The 16500-nt window shown below is 43.1% G+C and overlaps 1 protein-coding gene across 2 annotated transcripts; it reads right to left on the bottom strand.

Annotated features, from left to right (window-relative positions):
• Positions 1–683: 683 nt before the first annotated feature.
• On the bottom strand, positions 684–15913 carry mnta (MAX network transcriptional repressor a). Of its 2 annotated transcripts, none has more exons than XM_053423115.1 (6): positions 15591–15913; positions 10216–10828; positions 9699–9740; positions 9376–9487; positions 3766–3958; positions 684–3557 (listed from the first exon to the last, which is right to left on the bottom strand). In XM_053423115.1, exons 1-6 carry the CDS (start codon positions 15661–15663, stop codon positions 2764–2766), a joined length of 1827 nt encoding a protein of 608 aa, XP_053279090.1. In that variant the 5' UTR covers positions 15664–15913; the 3' UTR covers positions 684–2763. The 2 variants fall into 2 exon arrangements, with proteins under 2 accessions (XP_053279090.1, XP_053279088.1); XM_053423113.1 differs by having other exon boundaries at positions 10216–10831; positions 15591–15903.
• Positions 15914–16500: the final 587 nt, after the last annotated feature.

The raw sequence follows: 16500 nt of genomic DNA on the forward strand, positions 1-16500 counted from the left end.
CAGAGAGGTCCTGAATGAGGCATATCAGTCTCACTCTGAACTTATTGAACAAAGTGTTTTTATAGAACTTTGAAATATCCTGAAATTATATATTCCACAGTGAAAATGTTGGACTTTACTTTGAAAAATCTCTTAATCTATACAGTAAAAAAAATGTAATATTCAGTATGTAGGTAGTCAGAGAGGTCCTGAACACAGGCATATCAGTCTCACTCTGAACTTATTGAGCAAAGTGTTTAATATAAAATACATCCTGGGCCACACTGAATGATTACTTCAGCTGAAATGCTTTATATTTATATTCACGATGAACTTTTAACTGATCAGTAAGTACTGACTCGTGCTTCAATGAGGTTTCCACCATAGACTGTATATTTAGGGAGTCTGGTACCAGAGCACTACACCACGTCTGTTCATCCAGGACGCTAAACAGAACTAAAACCTATGAACAGGCCTGGAGTAAATCTGATGGTAATGCAGTTGTGAAATATTTGACATCTCATCAGTGTGACCAATATTTCATCCACCATCACTGATGTAAATGGGATGGACAAAACATTTTAATCCACCCGAGTAGTAGTTGTAGTATTAAAACCACCATTTTTAACCTGAATTTTCTCAAATGCCAAATAAAAAAACTTCTTTGCAAAGCTGAGATACGACAAGAAAAAATCTTAAGGTAGTTTTTTAAACATAATAAATTTTATTAAGTATATTTTTAATAAATTTTTCTTTTGATATTTCCCCCAGCTTTTTACATAATACAGTTAGATCTAGATGCAGCCCAACATTTACAGTCTATATACAACGTAAACTTTCTCCATAGGGAAAAGACATGTATTATTGTTGCTTCTTCCAGTACCAGAATCCCTGTTGACTTTCACACGTTTGGTTTTGCTGCAATATGGTTTTAAAATGCATTTGCTCAGAATTGTTTGTATAAAATGTGAAATTAAAGAACTTGCTGATATCATATTGCATCAGAACCAAACGTATAAAAATTGAAGGGTGAATACTTTCCAAAGTGGCCGAATGTGGTATCAGCGTGGGAGGTCTGCTCTGACATACAGCACTGTACATGGTCCCGAAAAGAAATAAAAGCTATACTATTAAATTTACAATGAACAGAAGAAGTTATGCTCTAGATGAAACAGTAAATCTCGAAGTACAAAATCTGTTTTAAATGTTACACTTTACATACACATGATACTTTCATAAAGTAATCACTTTTTTTATTTATTTTTATAAAAAAAAAAAAAAAAAGGTATAAACTTCTGGTGCTGCTCAGTATCCTTTTGCCGATCAGTACATTCAGATTAAATCAGAGCACAGCGTGTTGCTGTTCAAGTGCTACGCTGAACTGTGGGGTGGCTGCTCATTGAGACAAACGTTGATTTTCACAGTGCTAGCTTTGAAAAAAGGATGGTATTGAAAAACAATGATTGGATTTATGTCAGCTGCTGAAATCACTTTGTACTGATCTCAACCCAAACGTATGAATGACAGAGGTTCAGCTCTGAGCCCAAAAAATCTTACTGCAACCACAGCGATATCCTCACTTTGCAAATAATCATTACATAAACTAAGCCATGGCATGCATCCACAGCATGCAAACACAGTCTACACCATTTGCCCTACAAGACAGCACAGAAACACACTTCACTATTTTCATGGACCTTTTTTTAGGTTTTCACATTCATAATCTCTAAACACTCAACTTTGACTGTGTTTTTTTCCATTGTCACATTACATTTTTAAATAAGCCACTGTGTGCTGTGACATTTGAATGAAGGGGGCATGAAGAAGTGGAAAATGATCCTATTTGGCAAAATATTTTTTCAAACAGCAGTGACAAAAAAAACTTGTACTTGTACTTAGCTCTAATATTTGTCCTTCAAACAAACAAGCAACTTGCACTTTTGCTCAGTTGCTTGTTTGTTTGAAGGACAAATATTAGAGCTAAGTACAAGTTGATTGTCCTTTAATTCCAAAACTGCGTGTTCTCTAGGTGACTACCATCACCATTGTATTTCGTTTCGACGAATTCTTTCCACCATTACAGGAATAGTAGTATTAATAAACCCAAACAGCCAGCAGGTGAAGCTGTTGCTCTATGTGTGATCACTGAGGACTGCCACTCCAGTCCAGGAGATCGAGTTCAGGCCACAGTTTAGCTCCAGCCCTGCAGCATGTGCCTCTGCTGGAGAGGAGGAGCTCTCCTAAATCACATTCCCAACGTGCTGCCTATGGCTGCTCCAACACTCTGATCTTACACAGTCACGGCTCTCAAACCTCACTAGTGCATGAGCTGCTATTGGTGGATCCACAGCAGTCGAAGTGATAAGAGGGAGTCTAACCACCAGCCTACAGACATACTATCACAGGAAGCTGGACACTGTGCTGTACTTCACATCTTCCCTATAAGGAGGTGTTTTTGTCAAATGTGACTATGAAATAGACTATTGCTTCTCCATCATCAGTAACTTAAACTGCAGATGTGCCCTCTGTGTATTTCCACACACACTCAACACGATGACCATCAGTCACATGCAGACTTGTATATCCCAGGTTTCAGAACACTGTGGTACTGAAGGGTTTTTACTTTGTTTTAGGAATGATCCTGGTTGCTTTTTAACAGCTGTAATGCATCATGTACTGTCATTTCTCCTGCCGTCACTGTGGGCTCGCAAATGGCCTGGTCCGAGGCCTGTGGTTGTCCCGCCGTGGGGGCGTATCTGCACCCTGTGGTCCCGTTAGCAGTGCTCAGGCCAGCTTCAGAGTGCCGATGGGGAAGGAGGGCATGGTCACCATTGTCACAGGGTTGAGCACTGTCTGACCCACCAGCTGTGGGTGGTGGGTCACCATTTGGGTGCTCATTGCTGTCTGCTTGCCAATGATGGTGGCAGCTGCCTGGTTAGGTGTGGTGCCATTCACCTGGGGGTGAGCGTGGTTTAATGTGTGGGTGATGTGACCCACCACAGCTGATTGTGTGACAGACACCTGTTGGGGGTAGAGGGTAGGGAGATGCTGGGTCAGGTGAGCCACCGGATGAACGGTGATGTGACCAATGGGTTGGTGGCCGGGGGCTAACTGGACAGCGGTTGTAGTGGAGGGAGCCAGGTGGGCAATGTGTTTGGAACCCCCTGCCTGGATGACATGGTTGACTGCTTGGATGACTGAAGGATGGGACACTGAAGCGTGGGCAATAACTGTCGGGTGTAGGCTGGGCGTCGTCACCATCTGTGTCTGGGTCTGGATCAGGGGTTGACCGGGGGTGCAGGGAGTGCTGGATATCGTGAGTGTTGGTACGGCTGCAGACTTTGGAACCGGCTGTGGAAGATTGAGCGGCTGAGGCTGCAGGCGGGCGTTGTGCTGGATGGAGATGTGTTGAGTGATGAAGGAGGTAGTGGTGGTGGCTGGGGTCAGGGTTGGGTTCTGAGCAGGTGCTGAACTCTTGTGCAGCTCAGGTTTCATGGTTTGAGGCACTATGGGTAAGGCTGCCTGTGCTCTTGGTGCAGTTTCCTCATCTAAGTCATCTTCCATAACGTCTTCACCTTCTGCAACATAAACAGATGAATTCACTTAGTATAACTAACAATGTGATTTTTGCACCTGGATTAATGAAGAGGTTTTTCGCTCTTGACAATTTGCTGTTTCAAACTCATAAAAACTCATTTAAGATGAACATAGGTTTAAATAATCTTAAATGTTTAATTATTCTAGAAGGGCAGGACCACAGCGGCTCCTCCCTGACAGTCAGCCTACCTGAGGCAGTCGAGGTCGAGGCCTGGTCCTCCTCAGGCTGAACCGTCTGTCTGAGGACACGATCGATCTCAATAACATCCATCCATTGGCTCAGGTCATTCTTCAGCTCTGCTAATCGCTGCTGCGTGGCTATCTTCTCTCTGGCCAGTCGCTCCATGTCATGCTCGTACTCCTTCTCTTTCCGCTTCAGCGTCTGAGAAGAGAAAGTAAATGTTTTGTAAAAATCGAACACAGCAGCCTCACATTAAATCAGGTCTTTGTGAAACTGGGCTTTTGACAGAAGGAGCTCCTGATTGAAATTGAGTTTGATGTTTAAGGCCTTAGTTGGTGGGTTTGTATTAGACTGAGGTATTTTGTGCTGCCTATGATTCCTTTAAGCATAAACATGCTTAAACTGTTTCAATAATGTTAGACAAATGATCTGAGGCACTTTAGAAAATATGGATATGTGTATCCTCAAAACTTAGCATCAGGTTGAATAAACCTCTGCCAACAAAGAGAGGTATTTTTTTACAGAGCTTTTGGGCAATATTAAGTGGTATTAAATATTGTCACTGTCATTTTATTATAATCTATTATGTTAATTCACTGTGTTTACTTCAAAATCCCATCAGAAAAGCTTGCATAATGCTTGTCTATCTTTACATCTAATTAATCAGGAGTATGTCTAACAAGTAATGACTTATAATATTAATGAATAATAAACCAGAGCCAGTGTGCAGTGAACAAAATAACAGTGACAGGCGCAGGAGGGAGGGAGGGAGTGAGTACGGAAAGTAAGAGGTGCTTCCAGGCAGTGGCTTTCTGTGACCCAATTTCCCTTAACCTGTCAGCTGACACACAGCAAAACTAAACACACTGAGGTGGACTTCCCTGTTCAAAGTAACAGGAGGAAACGTTAGGTGGAATTAATAAAATTCAACCAAGACTAAGCACCAAAATATTATGCAAAGACCGCATATCTTATTAAATCATTGCTGGCTTAAGAGTACCAACAGGATAGAATTGTACTGTTCCGGATTAGGGTTTTGAAATCAAACACTTTATGTAATTTATGACCCGTTGACTATCCAGCATGCTCTCTGGCATCGAGGCTCAGGGAAGTGACTCTGTATGAAATACAGTATGTGACCAACAATCTGATGACTCAGGATCACACAGCCTCGACGATTGGACTTCCTGCTAGTGTTCATGCCACTGTGTATGTCTGTGTGATAGGTTGTTTGGTATTAGTGGTACAGTGTGTTAAATTGTCTGTGAACGGCCCGTGAGTGCATAAGTAGCACAAAATGCACATACATTAATAGCAAAGGGGAACAAAAGCTCAGTACTCAGTGTTAGAGTGACTAGAGGATCCAGATTTATGATCAGACACCAAAGGTTAATAACCAGATACATGATCGTAACTGTGTCATCTAAATCATAACCATCCCAATAAAAAACAGAGCAAATGAATGTGAAATAGTTCATATTTGGATCAGTGAACTAAGTTCAAAATTGAAAAAAATGTAGTATGAACGTGAACTAGTTTATTTTCATCTGTATGAGCTCACCTTTGAAGTAGTTCTTTTTAAATGTGAACCGGCACAACACTCGCGCAGGTCAACAACGGACTCTGCTCCTCTGATGTTTTCTAATCACTAACATGTAGAACTGATCTTTATTAAAAAAAAACGTTATATTATGTTATGTTTTATTGATAACTGGGCATCGCTTCATCTGCAGGAAGGATTTAACTTCTGTCTGTGTGTGTGTTCGTCTCTCTCCCTGTTCACACACAAAATGATAATCACATGGAACATTCAACATCAAGTCTGATATTCTAAAATTGTTATTAATCACTGGTGTCAGATCATGACTCTGGATCGTTCCGGTCACTCTAACCCTGATGTCCTGACTTGGCGCGCCATGCAATGTCTCGTGTAGCAGGTTCAAACATGTGTCTAATTAACTCTAGAGCAACTCGAACAAACACAAAGTAAACATCATTACTGCAAGTTTCCTAATAAAGTGAAGGCGTTTATTGCTGAAGTGTAAAGTGAGTTCAGGTCAGAGGGGGAGTGAAGAGGAAGCCGCCTCCGACAGAGATTCATTCAGGACGACCCGACCTTTAATGTGCGTCTGTCCTGATGCTGAAGCAGCTGTGTTATAATTATTCAGTGGTGGAAAACTGCTAAAACAATGAATGTAGCGGAAAACATGAATCGATTAAGTTTTGTCATTGCGTGGAGGAAATGTATTTAAAATTAACATGCTTCTGCATTACCTCCAACTTAGTAAGACATTTCAGAACTGCAATTTCTTGTTACCTCTTTTCAGACACACATTAATGAGACGATTTCAACCTTAACACACAACTTATGAACGTCTAGGACACGTGTAACTCAGGACCAGTCATCAACAGTCTCTCTCTTTTGCGACTAGAATAGCTGGGGATATCCATGTTCCAGTCACAACACGTTAACAGTGTCCTCGTCCTCAACACATGAGGTACTGAAATGCCCCCATCTTTGGTTGTCATGGAAACAGCTAAAAACCCTATAAGGTTTCCTCGGTAACCTTAAAGCGAGCACACCATGTGCCAAACGTGCAATGTACTTCTCACCCACAGTGTTTCTACACAACGTTTTATTTCAACACCCAGTCTGGTTGTTATTGTTGAAATTAGTTTTCAGATGAATTGGGAATAGCTATCTCAAAAGACTAAAAAGGATTGTCAGTGGAGCAGGATGAAAAGTGTTAAAGTGTGTACTAAATGTAACACACGCACCAAAAATAACTGTCTGCCTCCCGCTTGCGCTCATGTATTAGCAGGCAGTCAAACATGAGTGGAGCCACAACTGTGCGTGCCACTAACTATGACTCATCGAGCGAGAAAACGAGAGGGGAGAGACGCTCCACAAACACCAAGACCCACTGAACTCTCCCTGCTATAGTGCTGATGGTGGATAGAACCCACACCAAGCTTGTCTCCTTAGAAACCGCGAGTCTACATTAACCATGGTTACACCTGATAACCAAGTCTGTAGCAGATGGATCCCACATGACTTGATCCTCCTGTTAGTCAACAGGTTGGTATGACACTATGTGCCAAGCCCCTTTTTGTTTCTTTGCACATGGCTGAGCCTGCAAACCTCCACCTTCCAAGGCAACACCTCGGCCTCGTTTGTGAAATTCTAGATCCCTGCGGTGATAGGCTGCCTGCATTGTGTGCGAGCGTGTGCGCACGCAAGGTAAACACCGATCAAGTGCTGTCACACTGCAATGCGAGTGCTGAGCACATGGCCCCACAGAGAACGGGAGGGGGAGGGCGGCAGATAGCAGAGGATTGAAAGAGAGCAATACAAGCTGTACTCACTGACTCACATTTGCAGCAGCCTGGGACCGACAGCACAAGGCTGGGTTTTCTTAAAGGGCCAGGAGCTAGAGGCCACGTTGCAGACATGCTTTACAGCCTGGCTGACTGATCAGGCTTCTGCACACAGGTCTTGTGACAGTGTGGTGGTAACCCTAAACCCATGTCTTGCTGTGCCTTCCAGGTGGAACAGAAGATTTCACGTGGTGTCAGACTTCAACAATAAAAGGCTTGTCTGTGGGAAAAAAACTGCTTCTGCAAGTCACTGCTTGTGTACGAGCTTGTCATATCTGCCCTAATTAACTCATCTTAGCTTAGAACTAACTGGGCAAAAGTCCAGACCATGCTGCAGTACTGAATAATGTTAGACTCCTTTTAGACAAATACAACAAAAATCAAATACTTTAAAGTCAATATATCATGTGGGTGAAGTGTGTTACTGAAATTATAACAAAGCTTGGTAAGCTGTGACGTTTAAAATCTGAAAAAATTACCAGTGCACCTATGTTTTAAGGCCATGCTTTTATCGAAGATGTATCTGCACTACATTGCTGTAAAGGGTTAGGGTTAGGGTTAGGGCTTTTTTTACTCATCTGTCTTCAGTTTCCCCAGAAGATGGCACAACATGCTTCAGACTGACATTTGGGGACAAGCAGCAGAGGAGCTAGCTCCATCTGCATCAAGAGGGAAACAAAGCAGGAGCAGAGTAAACCGAACCTTGTGTTTACGGCTCCGTATTCCCTCCCTGCGGCTGGCAGTTAAGCCTGCTGGTACGCCGAGTCCTGACTGTTGCAGCACTGGGCGGGGGCCCAGCACAGGGGTGACGTCACGCGGATCAGGCTAGCCATGTGCTTGCTGCTCATGTGGCCATAAAAGCTCAGTGAGGCAGTATGAGGGGAGGGAGGGAGGGGGAGTAGAGAGGAGGAACTCTCATGCATCAGGACTTATTTTACAGCCTGAGTTTTGGTGCGTTACTACAGCCTCGGGGGGAATGCCTTTAGGAACAAACATACCACATGACAATAAAAACACAAACCCATGTATATCTATATTTAACTTAAAATTCCAACGCAACCTAACAGCAAAACAGTCTATGGGAAGGCAAGTGCTTTAGTCATAGTTGCTGAGTCATTTGTGCTTTGAAATGAAATGAGGAAGTAGAATTTGAACTATGTGGCAGTAAAGCAAGAGCCAGGAATGTCACTACTACCTAATCAGCCACTATTATCACTGTACTTATTTCCAAATGAACACTAAAGACAATGAGTAAAATAAATCAAATGAAATGTGATGCTGAGCCTGAAGCCTTACTCTTCAGCACAATGTTTTTGTTTGCATCGTGCTTCTCTGCTGCCAGCCAAGAGGAGGGCAAGGTCAGGAGCACAGAAGGAGGAGGCAGTGTTCAGGGAGAGGTTGTTTTTTTTTTGCTGGCAAGATGCGCGTCTTTTACTCCACACCTTCAAAGCTAAACAGCACCAGCCTGGCCAGTGAAAAAAGACACTGTGTGATGAAGAGGGACGTACTAAGGGAGGTTTGTCTGCCAGTTGAACACTGCACCCTGAACACTGTGTTGGTTAATCACACAGAGAGGTGGCAGAGGGAACGAGATTGGGTGACGAGCTGTGCACCCACGCTGTCCTAGTTTCCCTCAGTATCCACACACAGAGAGAAATTACCAGACCGCTGTTACTCAGAGCATCAAATCAGCAACACACTGTCCACTGTGTGGACACGTTTTGATGAGTAAAAGATACACCACAGTTATATAATAATATGAACAACTACAGGAGAGCGTATTCTCGTAGAGCCCTTAGAATCTCATAACCAATCAGGGATTTCACGTACAAAACCCTGTCCTGGCAGAGCTGAAAAAACACTCATAAATCACTGTGATTAAATTCCAAACTTATTATACTGATAATTACTGCTGTGATCACACGTTAACTACAAATGAAACATATTTTTGTTGCTGCCAACAAACTATTACAAGCAAGTACTAATCTTGATAATACCAATATCATCCTAGTGCAAGATTCACAAAAGTTCAAACTCTGGTGTTGTTTTTCAGCACCGGGTCTTTGCCGAAGATTTATTACAACAAAGACTACCTACCGAATGAACTGCACTTCATAATAGAATAAACTGTTATGATATGACCTAAACATTAAGTCCTTTAACAATTAGTAACTACTTTTCAGAAATCCCTCAAGTGTACGCATGAAACAGTGATCAAACCTCATACACCAGCAGCTTACCTGAATGTATCTCAGTGCACTCCTCAGCACGCTCAGATTGGAGGTTTTCTTCTCGTCGATGTTGGGGATGTTCTTTTTCAGTGTCTCGAAACACTCCTTCAAGTGTGCTCGTCTGAGGGACACAGAGGGGACAGTCTTTAGACATTCATTGTGGTACAGGAGGTTCTTGACTGAAAAAGATTCAAATTAAACCATTCCAAACAAGTGCATCAATTACAAAGTACTCTGTGGAACAAAAGACATTTGGAAAAACAATCATTCTAATAGAAGAGTACAAATACCCCCTGTTAGAGAAGGCCCTGTGGCCGACAGGTTTAACCCACCTGTTTTTCTCAAGCTTGTTGTGCACTTCTCTTGTGCCTGCCCTGTAAGAGCACAGACGAGAGCACAGTGAGAATTTGGTCTCCAAAAGGGCAACATGACAAAAATGATCAAAATCATCCACAGATGAGCTCTCTCATGTTATTACTCTCAGAAAGTAGAATGGCAGTATTAAATCCAGGATGACTAAAGGAAAATGTATTATCTAGGGTGAAAAAAGATATTGAAACATGCACAAAAATTCTACTTTATAATTGAAGGTCTCTGGTCAGAGCTTAGAAATGTCTCAATCAATGATTTTAGTCTTTAGTATTGAAATTCAACTAATGTAGCAGCTACACAGATGCTAATCTTTGCTAATCTTTCAGGGGTCTGCAGGTCAGTAAAACATCTGGACTTCTTATCATGTAATAAATGTTTAACATTTTAAAGGCTGATATTGATTGACAAAAATTAACAAATCAATTAAAATCAATAGCCCTATGTTAGTAATAATGTAAACTATTTAACAGGTTTTACCCTCCAGGCCTCTTCTTGTTGTCGAGCAGGCGGCCATCATCGGGTGGACTCCCCCGGCTGATGGAGCCGTTCTGTAGTGGAGCCTGCTGGAGCACAGGGCCCAGCTGTGGGAGTAAGGCGTGCTGCTGTGGGGGTGACACGATGGAGCCAGGATAGCGTTGGACCAGCTGCTGCTGTAGTTTAGTATTATTAGTTGGGGCGATGAGCTGTGGGTGGTGATGGTTCTGTATAGACTGCTTGTGGCTGGCGGTCAGCACAGGGGTAAGGTGCTCAGGTTTGGGCTGTGAAGGGCTCAGCAGGCTGACGGCACGTTCCTCCTGAGGGGAGTGAGGTTCTCTCTTTGGGGAGGCCAGTGGAGGAGCGGCTGAAGGGGAGAGTTTGGCCAGAGGCAGAATGGGAGAGCCTGCAGGGTTGGGGGTGACCACGGTGGTGGGAATGACAGCAATAGGCATGGAGGCGGGAGGCAGAGAGGGCGGCGTGGGGGCCGGGCAGCACTCAGTGCGGAGCACCTCTGCTTTACAGACATTGTTGATGTGGATTGTTGAGTTATATATCACATCTGACTGTCTCTGCACGGTCATCAGCTCCAGATGAAGCTGTTCCTTTAGTTCATCTTCTGTGGAAGAAAAAAAAACTGGTTACCAGAACAGTACCACAGTCTCCTTCGGCTCCTTTAAATTAGTTTTCAGTCCCATCTCTATATGTCTGTAAAATTGTGTCCAGACATTTTCACGAGTATGCCTTTCACATATGAAGAATGCAGCAGGAGATTGTCCGGGTCCGACACGTTCACAACAACAGGGAAACACACCTGTGTGTGCAACTTTCCCCAAATGCTCTCAAATCGAATCCGTCTAAGTGGAGATCTTCAACTCGATGGCTCCTCTTTTTCCTCTTGAGGCATTTGCATTGTTTTTTTCTTTTCACTTTTGCAACCGTCATGGGTTAGAAACGCCATCAATACGCCCACTTTCCAGCTGTTTCCTCACATGGGCTTACGCTGACATTTTCCAGAAACTTTTGTTAGAGGCTGGCAGAAAAAGTTCTGGAAAACTACTTCTAACTGACTCAGACATTTGTGTTCTCATGTATGGGCCCTCCAGAACATTTCTGAAGTTAAGTGCTTGCCTTACAACAGCTTTTGTAGAGGAACAGTTAAGATGAACAGCCCCGGGTATCTCGACAAGAGGCAGCAACAGAAATAATTTAACTCTGGAAAATTCAAAACTCGCACATGCCGCCAGTGGCACGATTGTGTTAATCAAATTACAGTACAGAAAAACAAATGATTTACCTACAAATAAAAAACTACGATGTAACAGCAACAGCAATGGATGCTCCATCTTTAGGAAAGGCCTTTATTTTAATAGGATCACTGCCTGTTGTATTGTTCATTAGCAAAGTTAGCATTATTTCAGATGAGCAAACAGGGATGAATGGAAGTCATAATTAATGGGGACGGATGTTTTTCTCTTTAACTGGCTTTAAACTGTGGCAGGGCGAACAAAAAGAGGCTGTAGCTTTAATGGCAATGATGTTGCTGTACTGTAATCCCAGTCACAGTCCAATAATGTTTGGGGGCTGGGTAAAAGTCTGCTCTGTCTCTACCAACAAAAGCTCACACTGAGGGAGCCCCACCACTGAGACTTGTGCAGCATTTACTTCGGTTAAAGGTTTCCTGAGGCAAGTCAAGGACACAGGAGGCATGTAGTGCAGAGTAAAAAAAACAAAATTTGAGGCTGGCCATTACTGAATCTCTATTAGTTAGTCAAGAGGACACACTGCAGTAAAATGTGAGTGACCCACCAATCTCTATGTAGCCGTATTTGGTCATACATTTGGAATAAAAGAGCCTTATCGAACTATCCATTCATATTCAAGCAACCCCCTCCATAATGTATGGATGCGGGAGGCAGGGGCTGCCTTGTTGCTATGACAGCTGTGATGTTGGAGTCAGAGGTGTAACTGTCATTAACATCATTATGAAGGAGACCAGGGTCATTGCAGAAGCACTACACCACAATATCTTCACTGCAGATTCTTTGACAGTGAAACTGTACTTAATTACACATTAAGTGACTGAAAACACACAGGATTATTATTAAAAGGAAACGTGAAAATTAAAAGGTTCTCTCCAAACCATCAAAAAAAGACACTTTGTAAAATATCATGACTTTGCAGATAATTGACCATCCCCTGGGGACACATCACTTAATCCTTCAGAATAATCAACATCTCTCTAAAAACGTATAAAGATCCTCAGTCATCCAGGTCATGTTTATCCATGCAGGGTTTAATCAAGGACAACTAGACTCGTAGATATATGTAGAAGAGGAGGTCTCTTCAGTTCATCAGAAATGTATCCCAGTCTCTGCAAACAAGCCCAGTTGTCCTTGATTCAACCCTTCTCAGATATAATAAAGACGAACAGCCTCCAGGAGGAATGGTTTACTACAGAACTGTTCATTAGGTGTACCTGATAAACTGGCAGCTGAGCATACAATACTTATACTTACATTAATTTACTTATTCTCTTATAGTTTTGCCTTGAAATAATGCTATTTGTTTTGTAAGCTTTCATTTATCAGGTACATTTTAAGTGCTTGGTATAATAAGTTATCCACAGATTCCAATCTACCAAAAATGTATCTGTCCAAGAGCTCAAGTTTAAAGTTATTCTATTTTTAGTAATGAACTTTTTATAGGAAGTGCTTTAACTTGCCAAACGTGTTTGTCATGTAAAAGGGGACGGAGACATATCCAGCTCTCAACAGCTCTGGAGAACATCTTATTGGTGTCAGACTGAACAGTTCTGTTAGTCAATGTTGGCTGAGTGTGTATATAATGTTTCAATCACAAATCTTTTCTTCAAAGTAAAAGGAAAATCAGAAGAACAAGATGTACTGGTTGGTGTGCAGGCCGGCTTTCATGAGATGATACACGCCTTGTTATGAGACATCGATCATTTTTTGTAGTGGCACGAACATACACACTAAACAGAGGAGTCCTTTACTGAGCGAAAACAAATGTAACACTTAAAAAAACAACAGGGTTCTCTATAGACGTTATATAACTGCAGCAGCACATAGAGAAACACTGGCCTACTTTCCGCCACACAGTGACCTGCTCTCCAGTAGCAGGGAGGGAGGGAGGGAGGGAGGGAGGGAGGACTCTGCTCTCTCAATGCAGCAAGGCGGGAGGAATAGGGAGAGGGGGAAAAAACAGGAGCTCTCACTCTGACCCTGTTCTGAGAGAAAAGCTATACTTGATTCAAGACTGCACAACACAGGAAATTCATATAATGGATTTTATAAAAGGTTAGGTTGTTTGCATCAACATCAGTAGCCCGTTGTTATAACAATGAAAAGAGAGCAAATCCTTAAATTCTGTGTGATTAGGACATGTAACTTGGAATAATAAAAACTGTTATCTGAGACCTCTTTAGTGACGGAAAAATCAACACGGCGTGTTTGCAGCGCCAACAGCTTCAGTTTCTCGTTTTAGGGTCACATGTTATATACACATGTGGTTTCTCTTCAATCGTGAAAACAATAGGTAAATATTTTACAGTTTTAAGTGACAAAAATGAAACAGGGCCCGAAACAAAAGTTTGGCCACACTCCATACTCACTCTCCACTCCACACACTCCACACATGCCACACCCCCTTTGCCAGGTAAAGAGGGTTAGTTTGTATTTTGCTTCCTGTTTTGGGGACTTTGGTCCAATCGTCCTTGCATAAGGCCTCTAGTTATGTGAGATTATTGGCCTCTAATGTACGCCCTGGTCTTTTGAGGTCTCTGCACAGTGTTGTTATAACGGTTAGGTCAGGGGACTGTGAGGGACATGGCAAAACCATCTGCTTCTGCATCTTGATGTCATCCAACTTGGGGCAAAAATAATATATTCATGTGTATTATTTGCAAAATACTGAATATCTAAACTGTTCAAGGATAACTTAGTAGGATTCAGTGGCATCTTGTGGATTGCTACCTATGAATAAGCGTCACTTCACCTTTCCTTTCCCGGCATTTGGGAGAAGTTACAGTGGACTTCAGGAAACAAACGTATAAGACACAGAACATTTCTAAAGCAATAGTCTGGTTTGTCCCTTCTGTGTTTCTGTAGAAACATGGTTGAGTCATGTGGAAGTCTTGGTTACAGGAGATTATACTTCAATGAAAACATATTTATGAACATTACATTGTATTTCTGATGGTAGATCCACCTATATCCTACACACTGGACATTTGATATAAAAATCTTTTACTTTGACAAGGAGCGTGTTTTAGTGTCTGAGCTGCAGCATCTTGTCGTCTACCACATTCTATCTTCAGAAAAACGGAGCATTTAAAGCACAAACTGCTTTCGGGGTGCAAGAGAGTCATCTTCTTCATAAACAATCTTTGGGAGGGGTTGCCCAGCACGCACGTGGTGAAAAGGGCGGGGCCAACATCTTCGCTCCCTGATCGCTGTTAACGTGATGGGGGCGTGACTGGAGGTACACGTCATCGACAGACACTCGGAGATCGTCAGGGGCGTCTGAGAGGTTTTTTAGGGAGTTTGTTTATTTATTTATCTATTTGTGTAATAAACGGGACACATGCAGGTAGCGTGAGACATGATACAAGACGACCACAGCGGATCCACGTGCAAACAGCGGCAGCGATGTTAGAGCAGAGGAGGTCCGACGTGCACAGTCACTTGATCCCCGGTGGACGATGTCAGGTCATTATGTAAAAAGAAGCTCGGCCCTGCGCCACCGCCCTACACCTTCCCCCATGTTTGTTGTGCATTTCTGTTTATTTGACGTGTTTTCCATGTGTGTTGCGGCGCGTGCAGACGGTCACGATCACGCTGGGAAGCAGAGGCGGAGAGGATCTGACAAGTTCAGATCGATGCTGCTGTTGCACATAAACACCGCTCTGTGTGTGCAGCAGGTTTCAATGCAGTAACTCCTCAGACTGCAACAGTCAGAGACAGAGAGGGAGAGAGAGAGTGTGTGTGTGTGTGTGTGTGTGTGTGTTAAACTGCTGTTTATCTGAGACAACTGAGACCAAACTGAGTTCAAACTCTGCAGCACGTCTCGAATATGAAAGTAAAAGTAAGATATCGCGTATTTACATAACCAGGTTCCCCTCAGTGGCTGTGGTTCCGATTCAAGTTATAAAGCATCAGACCAGTGAGGTGCAAACAGCCGATAGTTCAGACGAGGACCTAACAAACCAGCGAGAATTGTAGTTTATCGTTGGCACTGAAAATAGATCTTCCGCAGTCATCTTTTTCACGATCCTTCACGCGTGATAAGAATACATGTCAGTTACCAAAGAGGGATAGGCACTCATTTTATTTAAATGTAATAAAATAGCAACTTACCACGTGCTTTCTGTTGTTGCTGGGCTTGCAATTCCAAAAACTTGGCTGCTTCCAGGAGCGTTTCGATGCTCATCTCTGTCCAGTTGTAAAAAATGAAAATGGAAAACGAAATGTTCGAGAAAGACCAGAGAGCCAAAAGACCGCGCTACGTGCCCGGGCAGCACAGGGAGAGGTCCCCAGACTGAGGCTGGAGAAAAACGGGTAACCGGACACCCCCTCACCAGAAACTCTAGCACTTACGTAGGGGAGTTACAAACAAGATGGCGCTCAAAGTAGTAGGAACAAATAAGGTTTGTGAATCACGCAGCGCCTGGAACCGCCCACAGACACGCTGCCTCCGACCAGAGAAAACACGGAGCGACAGCGAGGGAGGAGTGGACGAGGAGTCTCCCGGACTCACCCAGTCATGAGCCGCGGGCCCGAATCTCACTCACGTCTTTTTAACAATCAACCCACTGGAGAAAAGTCACAAAATGTCGCTGGAGGAGACGTTCACAACCACGTCTCCTCCGGCGGAGGTCAAGTGTCGCTCAGAGACCGCGTCAGCTCAGCAGCCGGAGACATGGAGTGGATAGTAACGAGTTAGTAGCAACTATACCAGGATATCAACTTAGGTTGAAAAGGACACTTTTACAAGTAACCGTGATTACACTCACTTTACATCTCACACTGTTCAACCCTCAACCAGCAGCAATGGCTCCACCCTCGATGTTGCCATGTTGTGTGAACTCCACCTGTGAGCGCAGTGATGGACCACGAGGTTCAGTCTGATGACCTACATCCACTCAGGATCCATGACCTTTCCTGAACGGTTTACTTCAGTGACCTGAAATTACTTCATGTGTAGTAAACAGCAAAAAAGTACAAAGATAAAGACAGTGGTGGAAAGTAAATAAGTACCATACTCAAG

The sequence above is a fragment of the Pleuronectes platessa genome, chromosome 5 (genome assembly GCF_947347685.1).
Source record: "Pleuronectes platessa chromosome 5, fPlePla1.1, whole genome shotgun sequence".
Classification (NCBI taxonomy): Eukaryota; Metazoa; Chordata; class Actinopteri; order Pleuronectiformes; family Pleuronectidae; genus Pleuronectes; species Pleuronectes platessa.

Excerpts from the sequence above, each read along its gene's own strand:
- mnta (XM_053423113.1), bottom strand. The coding sequence starts at position 15,663 with ATGAGCATCGAAACGCTCCTGGAAGCAGCCAAGTTTTTGGAATTGCAA. Across the intron at positions 9,741-10,215 it reads AACAAGAAGAGGCCTGGAGG|GGCAGGCACAAGAGAAGTGC; the intron begins GTAAAACCTGTT and ends GTGCTCTTACAG. Across the intron at positions 9,488-9,698 it reads AACAAGCTTGAGAAAAACAG|ACGAGCACACTTGAAGGAGT; the intron begins GTGGGTTAAACC and ends TGTGTCCCTCAG.